At 34.9% G+C, this 27,497-nt stretch overlaps 1 protein-coding gene across 14 annotated transcripts in view; it reads right to left on the minus strand.

Annotated features, from left to right (window-relative positions):
* LOC128871750 (TLD domain-containing protein 2) overlaps positions 1 to 27,497 on the minus strand; it is a 319,890-nt gene that overhangs the window by 40,552 nt on the left and 251,841 nt on the right. Inside the window, exon 1 of one of the 14 annotated variants that reach the window (XM_054113791.1) lies at positions 25,501 to 25,524. The exons of 12 other annotated variants lie outside the window; for them this stretch is intronic. Coding sequence is in view for 1 of the 2 variants with exons in the window: in XM_054113789.1 (XP_053969764.1) it covers positions 2,901 to 3,116 (216 nt within the window). In the remaining variant the exon portion in view is untranslated. Of the gene's footprint in view, positions 1 to 2,900; positions 4,363 to 25,500; positions 25,525 to 27,497 lie in introns of those variants that run through there. One more of the 14 variants, XM_054113789.1, reaches the window with a different exon arrangement.

Raw genomic sequence — 27,497 nt, forward strand, 5'->3', positions numbered from 1 at the left:
TATCACATATACATATATACATATGTGTGCGTTTAAATATTGTTATGTTGTGTTATATGAACATAAAATATAATATTTAGTCGATTTATTCAGTCAATTTATTGACTGCTTTTAGGTATAAGCTGAGCCAATCAATGGCAATGCTGCCAATCACTAACTGACGAGCAACAAGCTGTACAGCAAGTCACGTCTTTATTGTTGTTGCATTACCCTGCAAATTATCTGTTAAATGATTCTTATTATCTCTGATATTATGCAGAGCATTTTTTTAATTTAAATACCGTACGCCTGGATCGTCTAACTATCAGTGCATCTGCCTGATTTGTATTTTAGTCATACACTCGTGTGGTGAGAAATCACGTGGAAGTTGCACAGAATGCCTAATAATTGTGTTCATATAACTAATATTCATGCTAACATTTATCTTTTAATTGCTATTTAAGATTCGCTTGTTGTCTATGGTTGGTTGGTTAGGTATATGCAGGCGCCTTTGTTTTCATTTTGTTTAAAGTTTTTTCCTCTTTGTATGTGTAAGGCTGAATGTAACCCGACTCGATGGGATGGGCCACAATCTGTGCATTTTCTGTAGTTTTAAGTATTCATTACATTTTTTGTTTTTATCTGTTTTTGCTTTATATGCATATATTGTGTTTTTGTACAAGTATATTTAGGGCGAAACAATTCTCATTTTGGTTTCTATATTTGGATATATGTATGCACATATACTCGTATAAGTATGAAAACGATTTTATCTTTTCGCTTTCAGAAGGTACTGAGGTGTAGGTGTGTCAATATGGTATTAACCTGACATTTTCTAACGGCTATTAAACTTCTCGTTGCACTGAAGCTCACTAAGCTAATGAGTATTTTATTGGCACTTCCTGGTATATTTGTATAGATATTATAGAGCGGGAAAAATATAAAAAAAGACGAAGCATTAAAATTTAACGAAGTCCAAGCTGAAATGAAAAACAGAATATGCACAATGTTTGGAGAAAAACAGCCCTGATAACTTTTATATAATATAAATTTGAAGTCGAAAGCTCATCCTCAGCTTTGCTATGCGTTGCACTTAAAAGAAAGTCATAAATATTTAGGAATGATCTTATCAAAGTCTAGGCCCTTTGCCCCTTCGACAGAGTTTGAAATTTGCTTCCCGCAGGATAATTTAAAAGACTAGAAATATTAATTAACTAAAATTGGACAAATTTCTCTGATTGGGAAAATGGCCGCCAAAGAATTTGGATATTGTGGGTATCAAGATTTTAGCAAATATGCTTAATGCTAAGTTTTATTTTTAACTTTTAAGACAGTCTTAATTTTTTTTATAAAGTACTACTTTTACTTGCTAGAATTCTGTAGTACTATATATTTTACTGAAATTAAAAAAACAAAAAAACCTTAAATTTGCCGATTTCTTAGGAAGATTGGAAAAAGGCTAGGCCTTCTTTTCAGTGGGTTTATTTAATACAGCTTGAAGTGTGCAAATAAATTTTCTTAATAGCGAAGGCAGTGTCAAACATCGAAATTGGCATTTTTTTAAAGGGGACGAATTTCGCGGGAAGGGTAAAATATGGAGCAATCAGAAAAATGTATGTAACCAATTGAAAACTATTGCTTTTGGAAATACAATTAGTCTTTTAATTCAAATTTGCATTTTTTATAATAAGGAAAGTTTGAGTTAAATAGTAAGCCACTACTTACTTCCATAAAAAATTTGATTGTAAAGCTTCGTCCGAAATTTCACATGTAGTCTACTCGCCTGGTTTGAAATAAGTTATTTGTTTCTAGAAACGCGTTTTTAAAAACTTTATGAGCACTTGCGAGCAGTGCTGAAGTGCTGATGGAGCATGGAGATTCGAATATTTAAATTTTTTTATGACTAACTGAAAACCATATTTAAGAACCCACAATATAGTTTAAGTAAAAAGTAATAATTTTTCAAATTATAGTGGTGTTACCCTTTAAAGTCGGTAATAAAAAATTTTGCGGAAAATTTTAATTATATTTTGTTTAATTTCAATTGTTTTGTTTTTATAAAAATATAGCTTAAATACTATATTTATACAAGATTTATAACAATTAGACAAAGTTTCATTAGAATTTCGAGTTTTTGGGTACCCAGCTTTATAGCCCATTAAATTTTAGCATAACAAAGAACAAGTTTAAAGAAAAAAATTATCGAAAATCAGAGAGAATTTTTACCCATTTCAAATTTTATTCTTATAATAGAATTTCATAAATGAGAACAAAACAATAACTTTTTTACAAAATTCTACATAAAAAGTGTGAATTTTTGATTGAAATTAAATGAATGTTTACAAACTTTGCATAATGTTTTAAACTTGGATGTATGTCGTTTTTTTAATAAAGATGTGTATTCAAATTAATTAAACAACAAAACAATAGTAGACTGCGAAATTTATGCTATACCCTATTGATAAGGGGAGTAATTTAACAGCTATCTATGAAAACTTATTAATTTTTTTTATTTGCATAATTAAAAGTTGTAAAATTTTAATTGTAAACGTGATCAGGCCCCACATGAAAGTGATTAGAAATACAAGACTGCGCAAACAGTTGGAGTTATGGACAATTTACAGCCCGACACAAAATGTGTTTTTTCGGTTTACAGTACAAACTTAGCTGCGCCATTAATAATTTGAATAAATAATAAAAATAAAAAAAATTATGTACGTAGGTCTTCGTTTCTCTTCAATTCCAGTAAAAGATGCTAATCATATCTCATTTGTATTAATTTCCACAAACAACTTACGAGTGTCTGAACAACTCTGACTGCTCACGTTTCTACATTTCATTAACCCCTCGCGAAATATATTATACACCTAGATAAGCAGATGAAGATTTAATTGTAGTTATTGCTGTTGTGCAACACTCACCGTTTCATGCATTTCACCACCCTCGTCCAACAGGCCCTCAACACTTTGTACATCTTTAGTCGGCGTTGGTGGCGGAGTAGGGGCACGATTTTTCGCTGTCAACATTGAGCGTGGCAAAAAATTGCGACCATAGCGTAGATAAAACCAACGACCCCATTTCCGGCCGGCGGCAGCTAATGCCACCGCACAACCGACCAACGAAATAACGAACCACATGCTGCTGATGAATAATTGTTGCTTTGCAAGCGATTGCCGGTACGAGTAGTAGCTGCAGCGATTAGTGATAAGAAAAGGCAAGCAAGGTTACAACAGATACCTTAGGCTGACTTCTTCTCTTGTTTATTTTTGTTTTATTTTGTTTTGGTTTGCTATTCCCCGCTAATAACTCGCTCGTTACGAGTTTGTTTATAAACAAAAGCGAATTCGTACGATAAGCGGAGCGTGATTAGCTGCAGGAAGACAAAAAAAAAGCTTCTGTTTTTTGTTGCTTTCCAAAGCTTTGAGAGTTTTAAAAACGTCGGTTTAGTTGTTCGCTCGGTGCGTATTGCGAAATTGAGCGAATATGAGGGAGCACAAGTTGTGCCACCACTCTTTTAGGCATTCGCTACGTGCGCACAGTACTCCGCCTCTCCTATCGATTGGGGCTATTGGCGCTCTTCACCTTACTTATGTGCGCTCACGTATTTTTGTTGGCGCCTTTTGCGCTCTCAATTATTCTGTGCGTTGGTTGTTTTTGTGAAAGTGTGTGTGTGTGTATGTGTGTGGAATTGCGCACTCATCGATTTTGATTTGTTATCTGGTTTTATTCTATTTATTTTATTTATTCTTTTTTCCTCTTTCATACACTTTATAATTCGCTCGCTGAGGTCTTGTGACTTTTATATTAACACATCGGTACAGGTAGTTTTTCCACTTTGCTTGTCATTAGATGTACTGATATTTGTTTCTCTCCCTTGGCCACCCAAATGGCAATAGTTTTTTATTTAAGAAACTTTTTAAATTGTTTAGGACATCCATATGCTTTTGTAATACATTATATTGTAAACGCTTTTATTACAGGTCAATTACTTCGTTCTTAACATGCTTTGGCATTTTTTCTTTTAAAAAATAGCACAAAATTGATTGCACAAATTCACGAACATTAATTAACCAGCTCAGCAGTCAATAGCTGTGAATGTGCCAAATAAAACTGTTACTGCAGCTTCGGTAACAAGAAATACACAAACTTTCAAACAAACAATTGAATGGCAGCTACACAGCTATCGTTTGACGTTCCGCTCTATGCTCTACAACGTTTGACAGTGAAAATTGAAACTGTGTTTATAGTGCCAGAAGGTGTCGAATTCTTTTCGATGAGCTAAGCAGTGGGATAAGTAGCAGCTATCCACCGTATCGACTGCAAACGTGGAGGCGCTGGAGGAAGTGAGTATATGAACAAACACAAAGCGCGCAAGACGGACGCAATGGTGAATGGCGAAATATGAACTGGATTTCTCCAAACGGCTAGCATACCTATGTATATTTCTCTGTTTGCTTCAACGAGTACGAATGGCGCCGATGAGAGGAGCGGTGCAGCACCACGCAGCAAAAGCGATAAAAATAAAATGGTAATGGCTCATATACAGCAAAAAGATTTTTATATGTATATATATATAGAGAGAGGGAGAGAAAGTGAGAAACACTGGTCCTGTGGCATTTTAGAATTTATGGGTTACGCAAATGAGATTGTGAGCTTTTGGGGGAGCGTCTGACAATTTAATCAATGAGGAGTGACGCTGCTCACAAATTTCAACAAATTCGAACGAGCAGCGAGTTGTTAAACAGTTACTTTTCCAGTTAAAGAAACCGGTTACCTGTTTTAGAAGTTTGTAGCTAAAATAAGAGAAGTGCATGTTTAGTAGTCATCCGAGTGGAAGGAGGCGTATGTATGTGCATATGTATGCATGCATGTAGGTATACACATCAAGTGAAGCCGTAACTGGCTGGTTTAATGCCACTTTTTATGATTAATTGGTTTATTTGTGTTTCTTATCAACCAGCACAAGTCTGGTGAGTTGTGCTCGCTGCAGCAAAATGAATGTACTCAACTTCTAGTTCGCTTATGAGAAGTTTGAGTTGAAATGCCGTTTCGATTTATCTACCATAGTTAGGTGGCATGCGCGCAGCGAAGAAAACCTGCTCAACAGGTGAACGGACAGACGTACAGTGCAGCAGATGTGATAAATGCGTATGTAACTATATAAGTAATATACAACCATCTGTATATGTATGCTCGCCTATATATATATATAAAAGTATAATTTGTAATAAATATAATTGGCAAGTGTGTGTTTTGAGTTTGGCTGAGCTCCTTCCCATACAAGGTGGCCAAAATTAATCATCATTTTTGTTTTTGAATTTTTTTTTAAATAAATATAGAAACAAACGAGTCCACCAAATTCTTATTTGGCCGTTAAGCGCTCCATTGCTTGTCGGTTTATATGCTGCTGTTGTCAAGTTCGCAAGTGTCAAATGTGATTGACGTACGCCATTTGCAAAAATTGTAAATATTCCGATCATTCAGGTGGTTCATTTTGCGCCATCTTGTATTTGTGGTGTGCGTTTTCAGGTTATTCCACAAGTGGAGGGACTAACAGTTTTATGACTAACAGTTTATTACACGGCGTCTAATCATCACATATCCTCGTGCCCAATATCAACATTTTTGTATTTCCCATCCTTAGTAATAAACAAATTACCTCCGCTTACCGCGGGCCATTGGCTGATTAAACTGATACTGAAGGAAACTGGTACTACGTGGTTACTAAATAATTGATTTTTTGATCTCATGATGAGACTGAGTTTGTTATTTTGATTAATTTGTACTATATAAAGTTACAAGTGTAAGAAAACTTTCTGCTCTTAGTTTGATTAAAAAAAATGTGATTTTGTTTACTTATAATTTCTTTCTGAGTTTACGTTAATGTATTTTTGACATGACAACAGGGACTAACTGTTTTGACGCCTCCGAACCAAGAATGATAGAAAAAAGATTGCGCCCATCAGAGAGTATGTGACGTCACGTTTTTCCAAGTTGTGCTTTAGTGCTTTTTTATACCGAAAATGCGAAAATTTTAAAGTTTCGTGTTTGTTTCTTTTTTTTTTAATTTAAAGCTCCCGAAACTTTTAGTTAAAAAAAACTGTATTATTATACAAAAGAAGGTTAAAAAAGGCCACTCTGAGAAGATTTTAGTGCTAATGAAAATAAATTAGTTGGTTCTTATAAAATTTGATATTTTGAAAGTGTGAATTTAATTTTTTGCTCCTTTTAAGGTTATGGAAGAATATTAAATGCCCCTCTCTCAACTCTTCTTAAGATTGAAAACTTTTTACACATTTTAAAAGGCGTTTGAATTTACTGAATGCGGATTAAAACCATAGAGGTGTAATCGTTTCTTCCGGCCATCAATCCTTAGTGGGCATAGGGCATCAATAGGTGTATTCATTGTAAAAATAAGCAACAAAATACCAGAAAATACTAAAGAAACCATACTGACATTTTTACAAAAAGAGTATCTTATCTAGTTAGATAACCTCAAATATAGCAAATAAGTCGTTCCCTTAATAAAAGAGTCTCGCTTAACAAAAAAAAAAACGCACATTCTAAAAACAATTTTTCACGCATACAAAGTTCTTTAAGTGATTCAATAAAAATTTGTTGTCTTATTTTCTTTGAATGGGCATTTTAGTGCGTTTTTATATCCAAAGCTAGGCAACACTGCAGTAGCGAGAGAGAGAGCTTTGAGTGCCGAAAGCAGAAGAACACCAACAACACCTGCAATCGCGGGCAATGCCACCAGATGTTAAAAAAAGTAAAGCTAAATAAAACTGAATGAATTATTTAACTAATTATTAAAAAATGTAAATTTTACAAAATTATAAACATTACTTTTAATTAGAACAGGCTAGAAAAATGTCATGAAGAAAGAACTAAAACTCCGAGACTAAATAACAAAACAAAAAGCTAAATCAAGTTACGAAAATGGTAATCTGGAGCTAAAATCACGTAACTCGTAACGGGACTACGATAGGTGCCATCTCATTATTCTTTCCATCATGCCTCCGAACGACAGATGTTATTTATGAGATTTTTGTAACAGAACTATGTACACTCGGAGGTTTGCCATGGCCTATCAAAAAACGGCCGCTTTTAGAAAAAACCTTTTCTGTCATTTTCGATTTTCGTGCCCACAGCGGATTTTGAGCCCGGACCCCAAGGAAAGGTTGTTAAGCTCAAACCCATTCGGGTGTCATAAACATTGAAATTTCATAAACAACGACAAACCAAGAGCCCTAACATTTATTAACTTGATCACTTAAATTATGAAATTTCACCTTCTAAATAGTACTCGTTTTCTCAACTTGCTCAACCTCAAAATTCTATTTCCTATTTACATAACTCACAACAATTAATATTTGCTAGCAAAATTTACTCAAGCAATTAGCTTCATCTCAATTTGAGGAAGTTTGTATTCTGGCCGGATGTTGCTTTTAATGGTATTTGTTTTTACTAGAGTAAACAAATCGACAAAAATTGGTCAAGGGCGATAGTCGCTCGCGTGTGCACACATGATAACAATTTCAAACGTCTTTTTTAAACACATTTTTGTAAGGGTGCATGCTAGGAAAGTAAATTTGTTCGATATATTCCAACGTGTCATATTTCACGGTCACACTTTTAAAGGCGTGTCTGTTCAAATTTTTGATTCTTCAAATACTTTATATGCACAAGTGTTTAAATGTCACTTGGTGTGAATGTAACTGAGCGATTTCTATGCTTTCTTAAAGCTGAACTAAGTTTAAGCTATGAATTACAAATTACTGTGTGCCAAGAGATACAAATTGGTAATACCAAATTAAGAGTTATGGCCGAAGATATGCACGGACTTCCCTTCGGTTTTACAGCGGTAGGTCTAAACTGGAGAATATAATTGATGGAGTGTCCGTAAAATCTGGAAAAACAAAGTCGCCAGTTTGTAAGACAATTTTGGTATCGGGTAATTACAAATAACAACAACTTCATATTATAGGACAGCCGTCAACTCTGACTAAGGCGTTACGCACAATTTCTTCATGGGATGAATGAGCCAGACAAACTCCTTCGTATGCTCAAAATTGACTTTCGATTTAAGCATAGTTTTTTGAGCATTATTGTAAAATTTTAAATTTCTCGGTGTATGAGTGTGCGGTTAAAACTTCGATTTTGTCTTATGTATTGTACATACCACACATGCATATTTGTGGGCTTTTGACAGCTTAACTCGACATAGCACTTTCTTAATCGATCAAGCACTAATTTAGTACACTCTAATGCGATATTTATGCAATTAATAATTCATAGCCGAAGTTTTAGAGTATGTCTCAATAAAATTTGATTAAAATATTAAACAATTTTATGAAAAATCAAGATTCATTGGTACAAAGCAAAATCCGTTAAAGCCAAATAATTAGCTTTGTAAAAAGGCTACAGACACACGCAGATGCTGTTTTTTGTTATTTCCACAACCTGTATTTTGCTTGGAAATATGAATACAACATACAAAAGTTAAGTCAAGCTGAACAAATTCAATTCTTTGAGGAGACAGTAGCGCTGTGCTTGAAAACACTACAGATACTACAGTCGTTGAAGGGTGTTGCTATAAAGTTGAATGCATTTGTATTGTGTATATTTACAAATTAATTTTATTTATACTCGTTATAGGGCATTATTTGCTATGACACACTGTACAAGAATGATCGATTACAATACGTTTGTCAATCGGGCCTAACACATAGAAGGCACTAGTTTTATTGCATTCAAATCTTCTTCAGTTAGTACTAAACTCATAGCTGTTCGCAGACCTAAAAAATGCTCGCCGGTAAGAAATTTTGCTCGAATGAAGAGGTTATCACTGAAACTGAGACCTATTTTGAGGCAAAAGATAAATCGTGCTACAAAAGTGGTATAGAAGTGTTAGAGCAGCGCTGGAATGATCGCGTTGTTCTTGATGGCAATTACGTTGATGAATAAAGCTAATTTTGACAACAAAAAAACGAGTTTTCTTTGTTAGGCCCGGGACTTTTCAGCCAGGTGTTCGACGTCGCAATTGTGGTCAGCTGAGAGGGGAACCAACAGAAACATATTTCAACGTATGTATGTGTCTTACATGATTTATTTCACTTGATGCATTTCATAATTCTACATTACACAACTTAGTCAAACCACTTGGCATAATGTGATAAGTGGCTCAATTGCAATGAGAGTTTGTAATTATGCAATTATTGTAACTAATTATGCCACTAATTTCATTGACACGATAACATATCATTTATAGCATCCTTTCGCTTTCATGGTCCAACCCATTTGCAAACTAAAAAAAGGAATTAAATAAAAATACAAAAATGAAAATAAAGTACTTCAAATTGATTGACACAATTTATTTTTGCTTTTCGCAGTACTTAATTAAATTGTAAATTGGTGTTTATGGAAGCATGTTGGGACGACGTCCTCAGCTCAATTGTTTGCCAATGCATGCGTGAAGAACGCGAATTTGGAAGAGATCTGGAATATATGTACGAGTATGTATGCTTGTATGTATGTGTGTACACACATTCGCCCATACATAAATATCTACATATGTATGTATATGTATATCCATCCACACATGCATAAGTATATAGATATGCACATTACGTAGCCGTTCATGCAACTGGCAGTGGGAGAAGCTGCGCCGTTTTAAAAGCAAAAAGCAATAAATATCAGATAATAAAATAGCACAATTTTTTCCTTTTTCTTTTTGCCGTTTTAGAAATTTGTGACATAAAAAGCAATGCGATTGGTGTGAATTACAGTAAATAATATAAATAAAATAAATTTATGTGCAGCAAGTGATCATAACAGGACAAACAATCTTTTTTTTCCAGCACTCAGCATCCATACTTCAAATCATAAGACCTATAACAGATGAAGTAAAATGTTTTTAATGTTTTTTTTTCACGATATCGCTCCAAAAAATTCCTTGATAACTTTGTCTTTAGTGAATCCGGTTGTACAAGGTGGCGCAAAATTAATCACACAATTTGGTTTTTAATAGGACTATGAATAAGTTCGTGTGGTTTTTTTCGAAATTTGAAACTTTATTGACGTAAAATGGTTACAAATTTAATATTCAAAATATTGTCCATCGCTTACTACTACTTTTTCCCATCTTTCTGGCAATTCACGGATTCCCTTTGTGAAAAATTCGGTCGGTTTTGCCGCAATCCACGAATCGATCCATTTTTTGACTTCATCGTAATTACGGAAGTGCTGGTCAGCCAGGCCATGTTGCATCGATCGGAAGAGATAGTAATCGGATGGCGCAAGGTCTGGACTATACGGCGGGTGGGGTAGGACATCCCATTTGAGCGTTTCTAAGTATGTTTTGACCACTTGTGCAACATGTGGCCGAGCATTGTCATGTTGCAAAATAACTTTGTCGTGTCTATCGGCGTATTGCGGCCGTTTTTCTCGCAGTGCTCGGCTCAAACGCATCAATTGTCGTCGGTAGACATCCCCCGTAATCGTTTCATTCGGTTTCAGTAGCTCATAATACACAACACCCAGCTGGTCCCACCAGATACACAGCATAACCTTCAGGCCATGAATATTCTGCGCCGACGTCGATGTTGAAGCCAGGGTATCCATACGTTGCCCGACGTTTTGGATTGTCGTAATGGACCCACTTTTCATCGCCAGTCACAATTCGATGCAAAAAACCCTTTCTTTTGTGCCGTTGAAGCAGTTGTTCGCATGCCATAAAACGGCGTTCAACGTCTCTTGGCTTCAATTCATACGGCACCCAATGGCCTACCTTTCGGATCATTCCCATGGCTTTTAAACGTTTGGAAATGGTTGATTGATCAACTCCCAAAGTTTTTGCAACCTCTTCTTGCGTTTGAGCCGGATCTTGATCGAGCAATTCCTCCAATTCGGTATCCATGAACTTTGGCGGCGCACCCTCGCGTTCTTCGTCTTCCAAGCCAAAATCACCACTTTTAAAGCGTGCAAACCACTTCTGGCACGTTCGCTCAGATAGAGCATGCTCACCATAAACTTCCACCAAGATACGATGACTTTCGGCTGCTTTTTTCTTCATATTAAAATAATGAAGAAGAATTCCCCGCAAAAACACATTATTTGGCACGAAATTCGACATTTTCAAGTGTGGTAAAAATATTGTTGTTTACGCTTCAAATAAAAAACTTATACTGACGTTTGTGCCTTACGACAGTAGCTCTCCAATGAATGTTTGGAAATGTGGATCGATGGAATAATAATCAAGTTACGCCATCTGTTGTAAAACCGCACGAACTTATAAATAGACCATTAATAACTTTTCCACTGAAAAAAAAAATAATTTTGAGTGATAAGTCTTTATTTTGATCTTTACGCGCTCCATTGCTTGTCTGCTTGTATACCTCTGTTTACTTTACAAATGATGCTTTCCATTTCAATTCAACCGGGCTATTCGGGTCATGTTCTTGGATTTCGATGTAACTCAAATATGTTGTCTCTGGTCAAAATAATGAGACACGTATTTTTTTATTCGCCCGAAATAATTTTTTTCAAGAGTTATCGGCAATTTTCTTTTTCGGCTCAAAATCGATTTTTTTTTAATATATAAGAAAATTTGTTTTTTAAATGCTCATAACATGCAAAACACAAAAAGTGCGAAAGAGGTTTTTTACTCAAAAATTCATTACTCAAAAACAACTCATTCTCATTCAGCTCAATTAAAGTTTGAAGTGTCCTCTTGATTTGGAAAAAGTTATAAAAAAAAACAAAAGGACACTTTTTGAAATATTGAAAAAATTTCAACTTTTTTTCTTTTTTGCTAAATAAAAAATTTTCAACTACTTTTGTGCAATTGTTTCTACATGAAAGGTCTCGTGTAAGTAATGACGATCATTTTGAACCCAGAATTAATAAAATCGGTTGATTTTTGACTAAGTTATCGGCATTTAAAACAAAATTTTTCTTATAAAATAAAAAAAAATCGATTTTGAGCCGAAAAACAAAATTGCCGATAACTTTTGAAACATTTTTTTTTTCGGGCGAATAAAAAAATACGTGTCTCATTATTTTGACCAGAGAGCAACATATTTGAGTTACATCGAAATCGAAGAACATGACCCGAATAGCCCGGTTGAATTGAAATGGAAAGCATCAAGTGCGTACGACGCCATTCGCAAAAATTATAAATCTTCCGATACGGTGTTTAATTTTGCACCTCCCTATACATTCCAACACTTTTGCGATAGCAAGATTAAAAGTCGGGGCAGGTGGCAAAAAAAATGCGCCCTGTGTATATAGGTAATACAGCAGAACTTTTCATTTAAGCTATTGCAATATTAGCTCAAGTGGTTCTGTAAGCGAAGCGAACAATTTTGTGTTAAATTTTCTATACAAAATGTTCTCCCAGTTACAGTCTAAATAGATAATATTTATTTTTGTTTTTGCTATTTTAATAATTTTTCCCCATTTTAAGCGCGAAGCACAGCTACTAATGGCAAGTGTTGAAAACCAGTTAAGTGATATAGTATTTGAACGGATAAACACTATTCCAGTTCAAAAGTACTCGCATATACCCACAGCTGGTAATTGCGTTGAAAAGAATATCCAATTAGCAATCAATTAACGCCACTATTACTGCAGTTGACAAATATGAAGTCTACAAACTCATTCATGTTTATTTAAGAATCATAAAATTTGACGGATTGTCGGATTTAATTGAGTCATTTGAGACAATATAACAAATTCCCTACGAGCTAGGGGAATATTATTGTCTTCGTATATGTAAGTAAATATGTACACTACCGGTCAAAAGTTTGGGTTCACTTGAAATATTGTAAAAAATGTTCAAATAATCATGATTTTCTTCGTCAAATATTTTTTAATATTGTTATTTTACAGAAAGTAATTGTGTTTAATACAAAATATGTTAACTTTTAAAGAAACCCGCAAGTATTTGTTCATATTTTCGATTCCTCGAAATATCCGCCTTTTGCTCGTATTACAGCATCGCATATTCTGCGCATCCTATCAATTAATTTACGCAAAGATTCTGCTATTATTTGATTCCAGCAATTTTGCAGAAATGTCCAAAGTTGTTTTGTATTAGTAGGTTGCAATTTTCTTACTTCTCTGTCCCACAGCAACTCGATCGGGTGACAATCCGGCGACTGAGGAGACCATTCCATATATTTGAGTTGTTTTTGATTTTCTTTGGCTGCAATATAATCCTGGCAAAATTTTGAAGTGTGCTTAGGATCGTTATCCTGCTGGAAAACGAATGCGCTGCCCACAAGTCTTTTCCCACACGGAAAAGCGTGCCGTTGAAGTATGTGGTGGTAGACTTTTTTGTCCATGATACCTTCAATTTGCACAATGTCTCCAACTTTGTCTCCAGCAAAACATCCCCAGACTAACACTAACCCTCCACCATGCTTAACTGTGGGAGCAACACATTGGTTCATCATGCGTTCACCGACAAAACGACGAACACATTGGCGGCGTCGTTTGTTGAAAATTTCAAATTAGGACTCGTCCGTGAACAAGACTTTAGACTATTGTTCAGTTGTCCACTCTTCATGTTTTTAGCCCAATTAAGTCTCTTTACTTTATTTTGCTTTCGAAGTAAAGGTTTTTTGGCGGCGACGCACCCTTTTAGGCCGTAGTTTCTTAGTCGTCGATGTACCGTCGAAACAGATACTGGAGCCTCGCGCGAGGAATTGAGTTGTTCGCGAATTTCAGGGGCTGTTAGAAAACGATTTGTTTTTTGCTTACAACACATACGAACTTATCCTCTCCTTTTGACGTATTTTTAAGCCAACCAGAGCGATGACGACTCTGATTGCACCCAGTATCGCCCTTTCTTTATAACGTTCTTCTGACAGCATTTTGAGAGACATAACATTTCGAAGCAAATTTTCGCGTTGAATAGCCTTTTCCATGTAGTGCTACAATGACTTCTCGTGTTTCTACACTAAGCTCTGCTTTCCGACCCATTTTAAATAATAAATCAAAAAATATGTAGTTTTATTTGAATTTTAATAATTAGAAGATAATTTTGGTATTACGTCGACTTGAATGTAGGTTTTTGTAAAACAGTTATTTTTTGGAATACAAAAAATTGTTTTACTTAACTTTTTGATAACAAAGATGACACCAACAATTAGAAATATAACTCTTGAAGCGAGTTTTGTAGCAGTAAGATGTTACGCGTAATAGGCACTAGACGCATTGACAGATTGCAGCAAGTCATAACACGTTCATGCTTGATCTACGCGTCTCCCACAGTCACTTTGTAAACAATAACAATCTCCTAAGCTCAAACTAGTAGCAGAACGCACGTTTAAAAAAAAAAACACTAATAAGCCGACTGGATTGTGTAAAATTCCAAAATAATGTAAGTGAACCCAAACTTTTGACCGGTAGTGTACCTCAAAAAAAAAAACAATCTTAAGTGGTGTAATGAAGTCAAGGTGTGCAATAAATTTCATTTTCGGTCATAATTTAGAATATTGGGCAAATATAACTGCCAGTTTATCTTTAACTGTGAGCCATAAGTGGCAAAGCAATCAAGAAAATTCAATGACAAGCCATTTTTTACCTGTCGCACCTAAATTCGGCAAATGCATGCATTGATAAAATTTTAATTGACAGCTCGATTGAAAGTACAGTCAAAAATGCAATTATACACATACTTTGGAAATTGCAAACAAAAGCTTAATAGGATTGAATACTCAATTTCTCGTTAAAGTCTGCTCACAATTACACTCTTCAATCCTTTAGATTGTAGGTGTGTGCGGTCATTACAGATTTGGTTTATCAAGGCTGCGCGTTAATTTTATAACAAGTTTTGGTTACCTTCGCTTGATCTTCTTTTGGCTACATTTTTAATATTTAACGACAAACCACTTAAAATAATAAATGAAGCGCATTATATATGTGTATACCTACATAGGTCAGCTGACTTGTGTTGAACGAATAAAAATTTTTGGCACACGCAACGCACGTAGTGGCTACTTTGAATTTTTGTATAAATTATGGATGCCTTCATCTATACTTGCAAATAAAGTGTGATTGGCTCAAGGATAATTGTTGTTTTTGTGTTTTGTTTTTGAATTTTTTTGTGTTTAATGGGTACAAGGTCTGGTAAAGTTTGAAGTGTTCTTTGAGAGAATGCCAAGAAAACCTGGCGAATTATGATTTGATTCGCCCAGTGGACCTTGAGTTATAGCGCACACGGACTTAAAAAATAACAAGTTTCAGAAAAACGCTTCAAAGTAGAGCAGGCCTCAAATATTCCTAACGTCGTCAATTTTTCCTCGATGGACTTGAAATTTTGGCACAATATAAAAAAGTTCATATGAAAATGCTAAATTTTATGATTTGGCTGGTAACAACATTTTTTGGTAAAGCATCTTAAGGTGCATACGCGCCACGAAATGCCAATCTCTTCCAATTTTACATCAATCCATGTGTAAGTAAGTATATATTTTATTGCTCATGTTTTTTGTTGTAAGTAATCACGAAAATTTATGTTATGATCAAGAAATGTTTTCCTAGAAATCTTATAACATAAATGCGAAAGTTTGACAGAAGTTTTCTTAATTCAATGTTGCTCTTATCACTTTTTCACACTAAAGTGTGTAATTTCTAAAAAACCTAACCTAAAAAACACCTTGTCAAAACCTTAGCACATTTTTAGATCACTTTTTCAACGTTCAATACTCCTCTTGTATTATTATAAGCAATACATACAACAAGCTCTTTGACGCAAAAAATCATATCACTTTTGCGTGTGAATACTCTAAAGGAGCTTAAGACAGTTTTTTTCTTTTTAATTTGCTTTGCTTCAAAAATGTAACTGGCATAATTTATCAGCAAGCGAATCAGTTTGGAAAGTATCTTTAAACTTGCTAGCAAGTTTTTTTCCTTCTGGAAAGTGCTGCGAAACTTTATCCTATGATATTATTGGCGAATTAAAATACAAAAATATTCCAGAACCTATTTCTCAGGAAAGCACAGATCAGATGGAGCCCCATTTCGTGAGCTATTTCGAAAATCCTATGGACGCAGATAGTCATGGCGACTTTAGCCATTCAGTTTCCAAACGTATAGCTGTGCTAACCGATCATTGGACGATCGGGCCGCACGCAGAAAAGCTGGGCCTACCATTTAATCTCCATTGCAGAAGATGTGGGGACTTTTCAGGGAAGAGTTTGGTAGCCAGACAATTAAATCCCATCATCTCAGATAATGAAGAGTTTAAACTTAAAGCATTATTATTTAAACATTTTATATTTGGTAGAAAATCCACAACTTATTTGTGCGACACGCTAACGAATGTATGTATGTTTGGGTTTTGAATAAACCGTCGCAGCTTCTAACATATATTATACCATAAAATCAACTTACGCCTGAGCAGTGTGCAAAATTTTTGAAGAAATGTTTATTTTGGGCTCGCAACGAGGTGTGCTCAAAAAGTATCGTGAATTTTGTGTTTTCCCAAAAATTATTTATTTATTTATTAATATCTATTTTGTCCCTTTCAAAATAATCCCCATGAGATATTATGCACTTGTGCCAACGTTTTCTCCAATCTTCGAAGCACTTCAAAAATCATTTTTTTATCTTTTCTGCTCCTCCTTCGATGCCGTCTTTATCTCGTTAATCGTAGCGTAGCGCCGTTTTTTCATGGGCCTCTTCAGTTTCGGGAACAAGAAAAAGTCACAGGGGGTCAAATTTGGGGAATACGGTGGCTGTGGCATTATTAGTGTGTTGTTTTTGGCACAGTCGCGCACAATCAACGATGTGTGAGCAGGGGCGTTATCGTGATGCAAGAGCCAATTTTTGTTCTTCCACAAATCCGGGCGTTTCTGGCGGATTGCTTCTCGCGAATTGCTCATAACTTGCAGGTAATATTCCTTATTGACCGTTTTACCCTGTGGAAAGAACTCATGATGCACAACGCCCGTGCAATCGAAGAAAACTTTTACATTCGACCGAATTTGGCGGGCTTTTTCGGTCTTGGTTCGTGCGGCAGCTTCCATTGAGATGATTGAGCTTTCGTTTCCACGTCATAACCATAAACCCACGATTCGTCACCAGTTATGACCCTTTGGAGCAAATTTGGGTCGTCGCGGACAAAGTCCAACATCTCATTAGCAATGTTAATGCGATGCTGCTTTTAGTCGAAATTGAGCAGTTTTGGTACGAATTTTGCGGCGACCTGTCTCATGTCCAAATTACTGTAAAAATCGAATGGCACGAGCCAATCCATATGTCTAAGTCCTCAACAACTTCTCTAACGGTGATTTGACGATTGGCCAATACCATTTTCTTCACATCAATTTTTTCGTCTGTTGTTGAAGTGCTCGGGCGTCCGGCACGCTTTTCGTCGTTCACATCTTCTTGGTCTTTTGAAAACCTTTTATACCACCAATGAACGTTGCTTTGGTCCAAAGTAGCTTCTCCGTATAACACAGTCAACATTCGGAATGAATCCGCGCACTTAATGTCGTTTTTCACACAAACGTTGATAGGTTCTTTTATCCATCTTTTTGAATAAGTAAAAACCGATAACGAGCCGAAGCACGTGCACGCAAAGTAGCTGTCAACAATTAACTAAACATTCAAAATGGTCGAACAATTAACTGAACATTCAAAACAGCATGAGTGAGAGACATGAGTATCAACATATCGCCACAAAAAATCGCAATTCGAATATACGTAACCTGCGAAAATTCAAAATTCGCGATGCTTTTTTACCACACCTCGTATCTCTCATCAGCGATTTGTAATAAGATTTTTTAACTATCTGTCCAAACAGACTCACGCATGGCCGAATTTTTCCGATTTTTTCTTTCCTGCATTATAACGACAACCATTTTCACGAGGATCAGTTTCTTTTCTTTTTTATAAAAATTATTTGAACTAGTTTTCACGACCTTTGATGAGGAGTCGCCATTTAATTATTTACATGCAAAGTATGACTGCTCTTACAATTACTTTCTGAAATTCTTCACTTTTACAAACTTTCTGAAAGCCTTTTCTGGTCATGTGTGACGGCTTCTTTAGAAAAATCTTTAAAATTTCATAGCATCAATATGCCACAATTGGGACGAGGCAAAAAGTGAGATCAATACGAAATTATAAAAATAAATAAATAAAAAAAAAAATCACAGTATAAGCAGTGCAGCCGCCAAGAAAGAAACAGCAAGGAGATTCTGTGGGGTAAACAGTAATAACAAGGCCACACCTGTTGCGGCGCCGATGCCAAATGTCGTAATATGTTTAAAGTAATAACTTATGTAGCGGCATGTGTACATATGTATGTATCGGTCAGGTGCAAAGAGCGCAATTTAAGCTACTGCGCAAGCGCGTGAACATGAACATACATATGTACATGTGTCGCCTATGCTTGTACTCATATGAAACTATATTATATGTCAGTGAATATACATAGTATGTACGTATGTGTCACAATATTATTAAGTGCACTGCAAGTGGAAGATTCCGGCACATGTGGTTCAGCTATTTGATCATATTGTTAATATTTTGCGGTTTTCCTTTTTTTGTGTTTTTCCTGGGGTGGCATGTGCTCAAGTAGGCACAAAACGATATTTAACTTGTCTTCGTATGCACAATTGGCAGATATTCTGTATTGAGTTGGCATTGTGATGAAGCAATATGCATTTTTTAAACGAAAAAAATCAAGAAATAATTGGGTACGAAAATAATAAAAGAATTGGCATAGCAGAGAAATGTATACGGAGAAACAATATTGAAGGTATAGAACAAAATACCGGAAGTGTTTTATTTTATAAAATAACTCTTTTAACTGTGGGTAATTTAATACACATTTCCACTTGACTTAATCTATGTATTTCAAAATATGGCAGTGAACAATAGGCAAAAATAACAACATGGCGGACTTTTGAAAAAAGATATGCTTTCAACAAAATTTTCCCATTGTCACACTGGCCAGAATGACAAGCCTACAGAATAATAATCAGTTTCATTTCTTCGTTTTAGATGTCCTGAAGAGCCAAAATCCTGTTGTTTTTTAAAACGCTTACTTTGGTGCCACCCTACTATAAAAAAATATGTAAAAAAAATGTTTTTGTAAACTATTTGATGTCAATAATATTAGGTGCGCAACTAAGTTCCCGTTGTTTGTCAATAGATGCCGCCAGCAGTGTGTTCTGGTCGATTCTAATATAACCTAAACGTCATAAACCAAGCTTAAACACATGGTAAACAAACTGTTTCGACACATTAGTGATTTTGTTTTGGTATCATATTCCATTCATATGAAAACATAAAAAAATGGCTTGGTCCGTGGATAGCCTTAAAAGATGAACAGTTTTACCGCGAAATCTACCAGAAAGATGGGAAAAAGTAGTGGTCAGCGGTGGGCAATACTTTCAATGATTCACTTGTGCCATTTTTTCAGAATAAAGTAGTATTTTCATCAAAAAAAAAAAAAAACAGCGAAACTTAGTTGCGCACCTAATAACATACTATAAAATCAAAACGATCGCATTTTATTTTCTTAAAAAAAAAAATCCAAAAAAATATCTATAAAAATGAGTATTTGACCAGACTACGCCTTTAAACTTATTTATTATAAAAAAATATATTGAACTCTGGCTGAGGGCACTGACAAGAAAGGTTTGCAAAGTCCTTCCGACAACGTGAGCTTCAAAAAGTTTTCAAAGCCGCAGCGATCACCAAGCAAACAATCGTAGGCGCACCTCTTAAATGACGGTAGATCGACAATCAATTTAGATTGGCTGCGAACCGAGAAGCACAACCTTCTGTTTTCTCTCAATCGTCGTTATCCCAAGGCACATTTTTCGCCGTTCACCATATCCAAGCTAAATAGCTAAGCAATAACCTTTGGTGTGAAGGGAGAAGGAGTTACTTTGGAACTAATATGAAATATAAGCGCAATAAGAGCGAAAAGTAACAAAGACGAGTAACAAGAACGAGCTTTAACTCATTTAATCAAATACCAAAAAATTTCACATCTTGATTCAACTGATTACTTTGAGACATATAGGATGTGCACAGGTATAGTGCAGCCAATTAAGATTCATTGGGTTCGCTGGCTAGGTTCCGTCGTACGAACAGACACAAACGCACCGGCTCTGAAAGTATTCCTTACGATGCACGAAGGTAGTAGCAGAAGAACCTTCCTCTTCTTCCTGTACTGCGTTGGAAGGACCAAGTGAAGAAGAACTTGGCTTCATTTCCTTGGTTAGCAGATGAAAGAAACACTGGTGTCGCTTTCTGCAACAAAGCCGCTTTTGCGGTTGCTACGCCCATAAAGGAAAAAGGTGACTGACAAAATTTTGCACAAAATCTACGATTATTTACTTGCATAAAACCACATTTCAAAATACTTAAGAAAAATGCCTTTGAAATTAAGTGACATAAGCCACTGAAATACATTTACAGCTGCTTGAAGTGAAGGAAATGGGGTCAAAAAAGTGAAGATATAATTAAAAAAAAAATTAAGTACATTAAAAATGTTGACTGTGTCGCTTTAGCGCTATAATTGTTTCGAAGATCGTTAAAAAATATGCACTCTTTTTAGTAAATCCCTGCTCTTATTATGAACATTTCAGTAATGACACAAAAAAATTACTAATAGTTATGACCAAAAAAGGCAATAGAAATCATTTCCCATTTTTAATATGGCAAAAGGGCGCAAAACACACATTCAACTGAGATGGGTACAAAGTCGAAACTGCAAAAGTTTAATCACCTAGATATCGTAGAAACAAACAGTATGCGGTTTTTTCACCCATCAGCTACGTGCTCCGCGTATTGCGCTTTTCGAAAAATATACACGTAGCTTATCGCATATTTGCATAAATTAATAGTTACAATCGAGCAAGAAAAATGCGTTTTGGCTTACAACACGCTGAAGTTATGTGCACCGCCAGCGAACGTTCGACGATCATTGAACCGAACGTTTGTCGCGAGTGGCAATGTTGTTGAAAAAGGAGATAGAAATGTTTGATTTTTTTGCGCAATACTAGCGAAATGCTGGCGTTGTTCAGTCGCACATAGCTGCATAAAGTGCAATTGATTAGCATAGAAATTGGCTTATGTTCATTGGTTGGTTGCAAAATTCCGTACCGAATGATGATGAAAATAGCAAAAAATAGTGGTCAGCTTGAAAAATTGAACTGAGAAAAATACAGGGTGCTTCATTTTAAAATCTATTTAATTATAATCTAATCTAATTCTGCTAAACATAAAATTTGACTGATATATTATATTTTTAATGAATTTTTCTTATTGAAAAGAGCGAACCAGACATGGAACAAAGATTTTCGCGAGATTTAACACTCTAGAATTGTCTTGCGTAAAATTTATCTTTAACCCTTCCAATCCTGACTTTCTTTTGTTTTGACTTGAAATTTGTAATCGTATTATATATTTATTTTAGAAGTGTCTTCACAAAATCCCAAGTATTCACGTCCATCTGCTCGGCTGCTATAGAATGTTACTTGTGAGCAAATTTGGGCAATGGTGGTGCAAAATTTACTCTAAATTTTTTTTAATTGAATGGATATTCAAAGCTTTCTTGCAACTGTTTCTTTTTCATATTTATAATTTTTTTTTAATTATTGGAAAATATTGCATATTTTAAAACGCCTTGCTGAATTCTAAAAAAAATTGTCTGCAAACAGAACGGCAGCTTTTTTTTAATTAATGATCCAAATATTTCGCAAAAGAGCTATTATTTGATTATACTTTGAGCAGACACGGTTTATTAAACAACAACAACGATGCTGTTAGGTCTCTTAACACGCGAATTTGCTCTCATGCAAAATTGAGCTCGAATGCGTCAAGGGAGCTCCACAAAAAATATTTTAACAGACTGAAATCACAGCTCTTAAGCGATTATTCGATTACCGGTTTTCGCTATTTAATTTTAATATATCCCAACCGATCCACTTATAAGTAAATAACTACTAAACTAAATTTCCGATAAATAACGGATGCTATGTGTTCTGGCAAAGTCAAAACATAATCAATAGTTAACAAATAGTTAGATGGAGCACCCTGTACATATATGTAGGTGTGGAAATATCACTATTATGTATTTACAAGCCATTGCGAAGTTTCCAGAAAGCCGCACCTTCTCGCTTAAAATTTCTTGGCTCATTGCCGATAGCCTCTTACGACTCTTGAGTTTATTTTGTGTTGGCGTTTACGTGTCATCAATTTTGTTTTCTTACTGCATTTTTGTTGACATGATGAATTGTTGTTGGGGCTGGCGGTGTTATTATAATATTTTGTTATTTTATTTAGTTGTTATTGCTTAATTTTTAATGGTAATATTTTTTTAATATATCTTTCATTATTTTTTTGTTTTCAGCTTTTAGTTTCGTCATTTTCTAGTTTTAAGTACGATTGAGCAACTATTTAGAGAATACCAATTTGAAGAATATGCAGATTATTTAAAAACAAAACGTAATTTCTTGGCTTTGAGCCAGAATTACAGTTACTAAAATGCAACTTCGAACAAATGCAATACACATTTTTTCTGATTGGAAATAACTGCTGAAAAATAAAAGGACAAGATTAGATTTTCTCTTTTGGAATTCCTAGAATTCGTTCTATTAAGGGGTCTCGGTGGTATAGAATTTTCAAAAAATTGATTCTATTTCGAAAGTATAGGCTTTAGGAATATACTGTCAAAATTTTGGAAGGATATTCCCAGTATTTTCGATTCTACAACTGTTTTAGCAGGTAGAGTCAGATTCGTCTCGCGGCGGCATCAATGGAAAATATCCACGCTCAAAACTTTAAACTCAATTATCTCAAAACTACTTTTTTCGACCTGGTGTTGTCAAAAAAAAAAAAAAAAAAAAAAACTATTCAACCGAATCGACTGAAATTTTAATATGTTGTTCACAACATCAATGGCTATAGCCCGTACTAGAATCATATTATTATTTCAATTATTTCGTTTTTTGTTTTTATTAAAAAACTGAAAAAACCCAGATTTTTAGAGTGTCAAATTCAAAACCGTGCCATTTTGTCAATTTTTTTTATTCTAGTACGGGGCATAGTTACAGTCATATTGATTAATAATTTTTTTGATTTTGTGTTTCAGATAAATAGAAGAGCCAAAATGGAAAACACCGTCCAGGTTCAATTTTTCGGGAGGATCAACTTCAGCGCTATTTTTAAAATTATTAAAATTAAAAAAAAAATTAATAATGGTGAATGAAGTTTCATACTAGTTTTTTCAAATAATTTAGACCAATTTTTCTCCAGTAGATAAATTAGGAGAACTTCAATGCACTGTAAAGTTTAGGAGCAAAACGGCAAGTGGTTCAATATTCCACAGTTCTTCGTCTTTCACAGTTGCTATACCGAATTCTGGTATTTTTTTGGCTGCAGGGTGTTATCTTCCTCACTTCTTTATTTGGCTAAGCTTAAAAAAAATAAAGAAAAAAACATCGGTCACAGCCGCTCCACAGCTAAGTTGTTGTTGACTTTACGTATGTAAATATGTACAAGAACTGAACTTTGTTTGCACGTCAATATAAACTAAGAACTAGGAACTAGGAAAATAATAATAAAAAAATTTCAGCTGTATTCTGAGTAAATGAAAGACAAACCTGCTGAGAAATTTTAAAGACGCGTGATCATCACTCAGTTAGTTCCAAGTTCGATTACCGCTTCTGGCATAAGACATCAAAGTATAAGCGAAGGTTTTTTTAATAGCGTCACTTCTTGACAGGAAATAGTGAAGTGTTGCTACAAATAAAAATCAACTGCCGAGCAGGGCTTTATAAAGCTATAACGTTCTCCATTTGTATGCAGGTATCAGGAATTACATCAAAAATTTAAGGACTAACTTATCTAAAACCAATTATATTATATATACTACTATGTAGTACTAGAGCCAATACTAGGACTAGAAACTTTCAAGCTAACAAGGTTGACTATGCATCGTTTCACGCTTGCCGAACGTGTGGAAAATATTCAAGAAATTTTATCGAATTCAGGTTGAGACGTAAAAACACATCGTGAGGTTAGTCGCCATCGCATGAGGCCAATTTTTTCCGAGTAGGTATGTGAACAAGAAAAATTGGCATTACTACAGCAAACACAATCCACAAATGTTCGACCAAGTATCAAAACCTTTACCAAGGCTGACTACATGGTGCGGTTTATGGCATGGCAGACCTTACCATCAATAGTCATAGTATTGACGCTTACAGCCTTTTTGAGAGTTTGGTCAAGCTCTTCCTCCTATGTGTAGTGTGCGCCTTGATATTTTCCGCAAATGGAGTGACCTACAGTTTTAAGTAGACTACGAACGGAAGGTGGTTTATTTTACGAGGAGCTTTTTTGTGGCAGAAATACATTCGGAGATAGCGCTTGGGCTGCTTGAAGAACTGTCAACGTAACCGTACATAATATGGCTTGAAGGTCAATTCAACAGCATGCTTATTCTATTTAAAGTTTTTTTCTTGTCGCTTTGTGTTCTGCAACTTTATATATCAAATTTTGAAAAGTTGTGTTCGTGTTTGGTTTGCCACTACTGTAGTACAAGTAAACCGGTGATAGTGTGCAATGTGTTATTGAAAATAACAAATCGTACGAATATGCAATTTTTTATTAAGAGCGTGAACATTTCAGAAGAATCGGAATCTACTCGCAGCTAATGGCTCACGTCCGATGGCGTCCGGTGCGCGAAAGCATGAGACTCGAGGGAGAATTCATAAAGGCTTTGTCAAAAAATGATATTGTAAATAAGAAATGACATGGCATGCAGATACCGATTTGCATTTGTACTGAAGTACAAATATGTGATTACACACACATATATGCAAATATGTGTGTATTGTAAACTGGTTTACCTGCAGTTGTTTTCTATTTGTTTTTTGTTTTTTTACATTTTATCGCATCCATTTAAAATAAGTAAATATGTCAGTATGTCATATGAAATAAACGACAACATAGCATAAATAATATAATTACATTTTTGTTATGCGCCATTTTTTGTAATAATCTGTTCTTTATTCATTACTGCACACATGCATACGCACATGTACCAAATTATGTGTTTGCGGCTTCAAAACAGTAACAACAGTCTATGTATTTATTACTATTCAATATGTTTTGTTTTGCTTTTTGTTTTGTTTTTTCTTTTGCTTTCTCGTGACAAATTTGCTGCACATAAAATTATTTGAAAAAAAAAAATGCGTTTTCATTCACTAAATATATCTATATATTATACATCTTTTTTAATTACGTTGCTTCAGTGAGCAATCCACATATTTTTTCTTTAATTTTAATTTATTGTTAAACGCCAGCAAAACTCGACGATCAAAAAGTTGGTTCGTAAAAAAATTTCAGCCAACTTTCACTTTGATGCGACGTTTTGGTACAAATTTCAAAGTAAAATATTCAAATTCATTTCCAAAAAAAAGTTAAATAACAGTAAACATTTAACGGTACTATTTTGTGTATTTTTAAATAAATTCACAACACCTTTAAGTTTCTATGCGATCCACTTTTCGGGCACATATTGGACGACCGAACACATGCCAACGGTATACAATTAGAAAATAGACTCATCGCCAGCAATGACAAGTGAAAGATACACAAAACTTAGAAACAGATTTATAGAAAAAGCAGAATACCATAAATGAAATATCTAATAAAAGTGAAGCATATAAAATAAAAACAAAGAATATAGAAATCGAAAAAAATACAAAGCAAAATAAATCAATATGAAAAATGTGCGCGAATGTATTTAGAATGAAAAAACAAAAATATTAGAAAAACAGAAGGTTGTTAAAGCCAAACACATACAAATTATATGAAGAGAGAAGCAGTCAACAAAGAATTTTGTTCAAATAGCTGAACAAAGAAAAAACAAAAGTGGATAAATAGTTTTGCTTCAGAATATTCTAGTGAAATATTCGTGAAGTGGATTATGAAAAATATTTGAAAACAAAGTGCCTTAATATTGGGTGGTCTAGAAATGTCTGCAACTAGTTGCCACTGTGCAACTTTAACTTTGAAAAGGTAAAAGAAGAAATTAAAATAAATTTAAGAATTTTAGTGCACAAATAAGCTACCAAAGACACACAAATTGGCAGGTAACGACCTCAAGCAACTGCACTGTACTCTTGAAAACTAAAGTAAGGGAGTAAAACTGAATTCACTAGGGGCCTGCAAAGTGCAAGTTCTCTTGGAAAACCCAAATTTTCACATGCATACTATACATTGATGAAATGATGGCTCTTACCCGAGAACGGCCAATATTTCGTTAAAAAATCGACCCTCTGGACAAGTATTATCTTCGGTAACGTTAGTCTGGAAGGCATCCACTTTTATAGTTATAAGCATTTGTTTCTATTGCGCAGCCACTGCTGAACACTTGTCTTTGCATACACAAATCATCAGAAAGTTTTTCCTAATAGCGGTCGACCTCGTAACGGTCGGCCAATATTGGAGCGTATTTTGGTTTATGGATGAACCTCGCATGACAGGTTTACTTAAACGGTTAAACCAAATTATTTAACACCCATTTCATTTTGGTTCGACATCATCGAAACCGCTAGTTTGATGACATCGACGGCGGGGAATGAAGGTTTAATCGATCAAGGCAGAACTTTGATAACATGCTACAAGAAAGCCCATATATCACAATGAATTGGAATCATCCCCCACTGGTTTAATCAACTTTAGTCGCACGTTCTAGTTCCTTGATTGAAGTTACCACAGAAGTGGTCGATCAACACCACGAGTGAAGGTCTGATGAGGCTGTAAGCTAATTATGTGGATTACGTGTATGCCAGGTATCAGCGGTGACTTCAAAGGAGTCTTTGGCGATATTTAATCACAATCCGAATGCACCATTTCGTAAGCGTGAGCGAAATGGCAACCACATAAATCAACCTAATCTAACACCAGAGGCCAATAACCGAACTAATTATTTACTGAATGATGATGAATTCAAGCTGAAGAAAAAAGAAATTATTATATTTTTGGGTGTTCTTCCAATCGATTATCTGGAGAGGAGTAAAATGAGCCATTTATCGACTATGTGCCAACATGAAGCAACAGTGACTGTGTATGGCGGAGAAATAGAATATCTCCCACAGGACAACGCACCAGCTTATAAGCAGAAATACCCTCGGCCATTGGCTTCCAAGGAAACAACTTTTTTTCATTTTGGTGCTTCACCGAGATTCGAACCTACGTTTTTTTAATGTTAAGTTTTACTGCTGCGAAAAACCGTTAGTTAGATTAATATTTCAGTGCGCGAAATTTTTAAACAAAGGAAGTCTTGAATTATCAGAAAGCGCTTTGTTACTAGATCAAATAGGGTTGCTTTTTAAAAACAATTTTCTACCATAAAAACACTGCTTTTCTTGTCCTGCCTAATATTCAGTTGTTTTTTGCTAAAATTACAATTCAAAATAACTTTTTCTTAGAAAGTTTTTTTTCTTAGAATTAATCAATTAAATAATAAGTGC

Source organism: Anastrepha ludens, chromosome 2, assembly GCF_028408465.1.
Source record: "Anastrepha ludens isolate Willacy chromosome 2, idAnaLude1.1, whole genome shotgun sequence".
Classification (NCBI taxonomy): domain Eukaryota; kingdom Metazoa; phylum Arthropoda; class Insecta; order Diptera; family Tephritidae; genus Anastrepha; species Anastrepha ludens.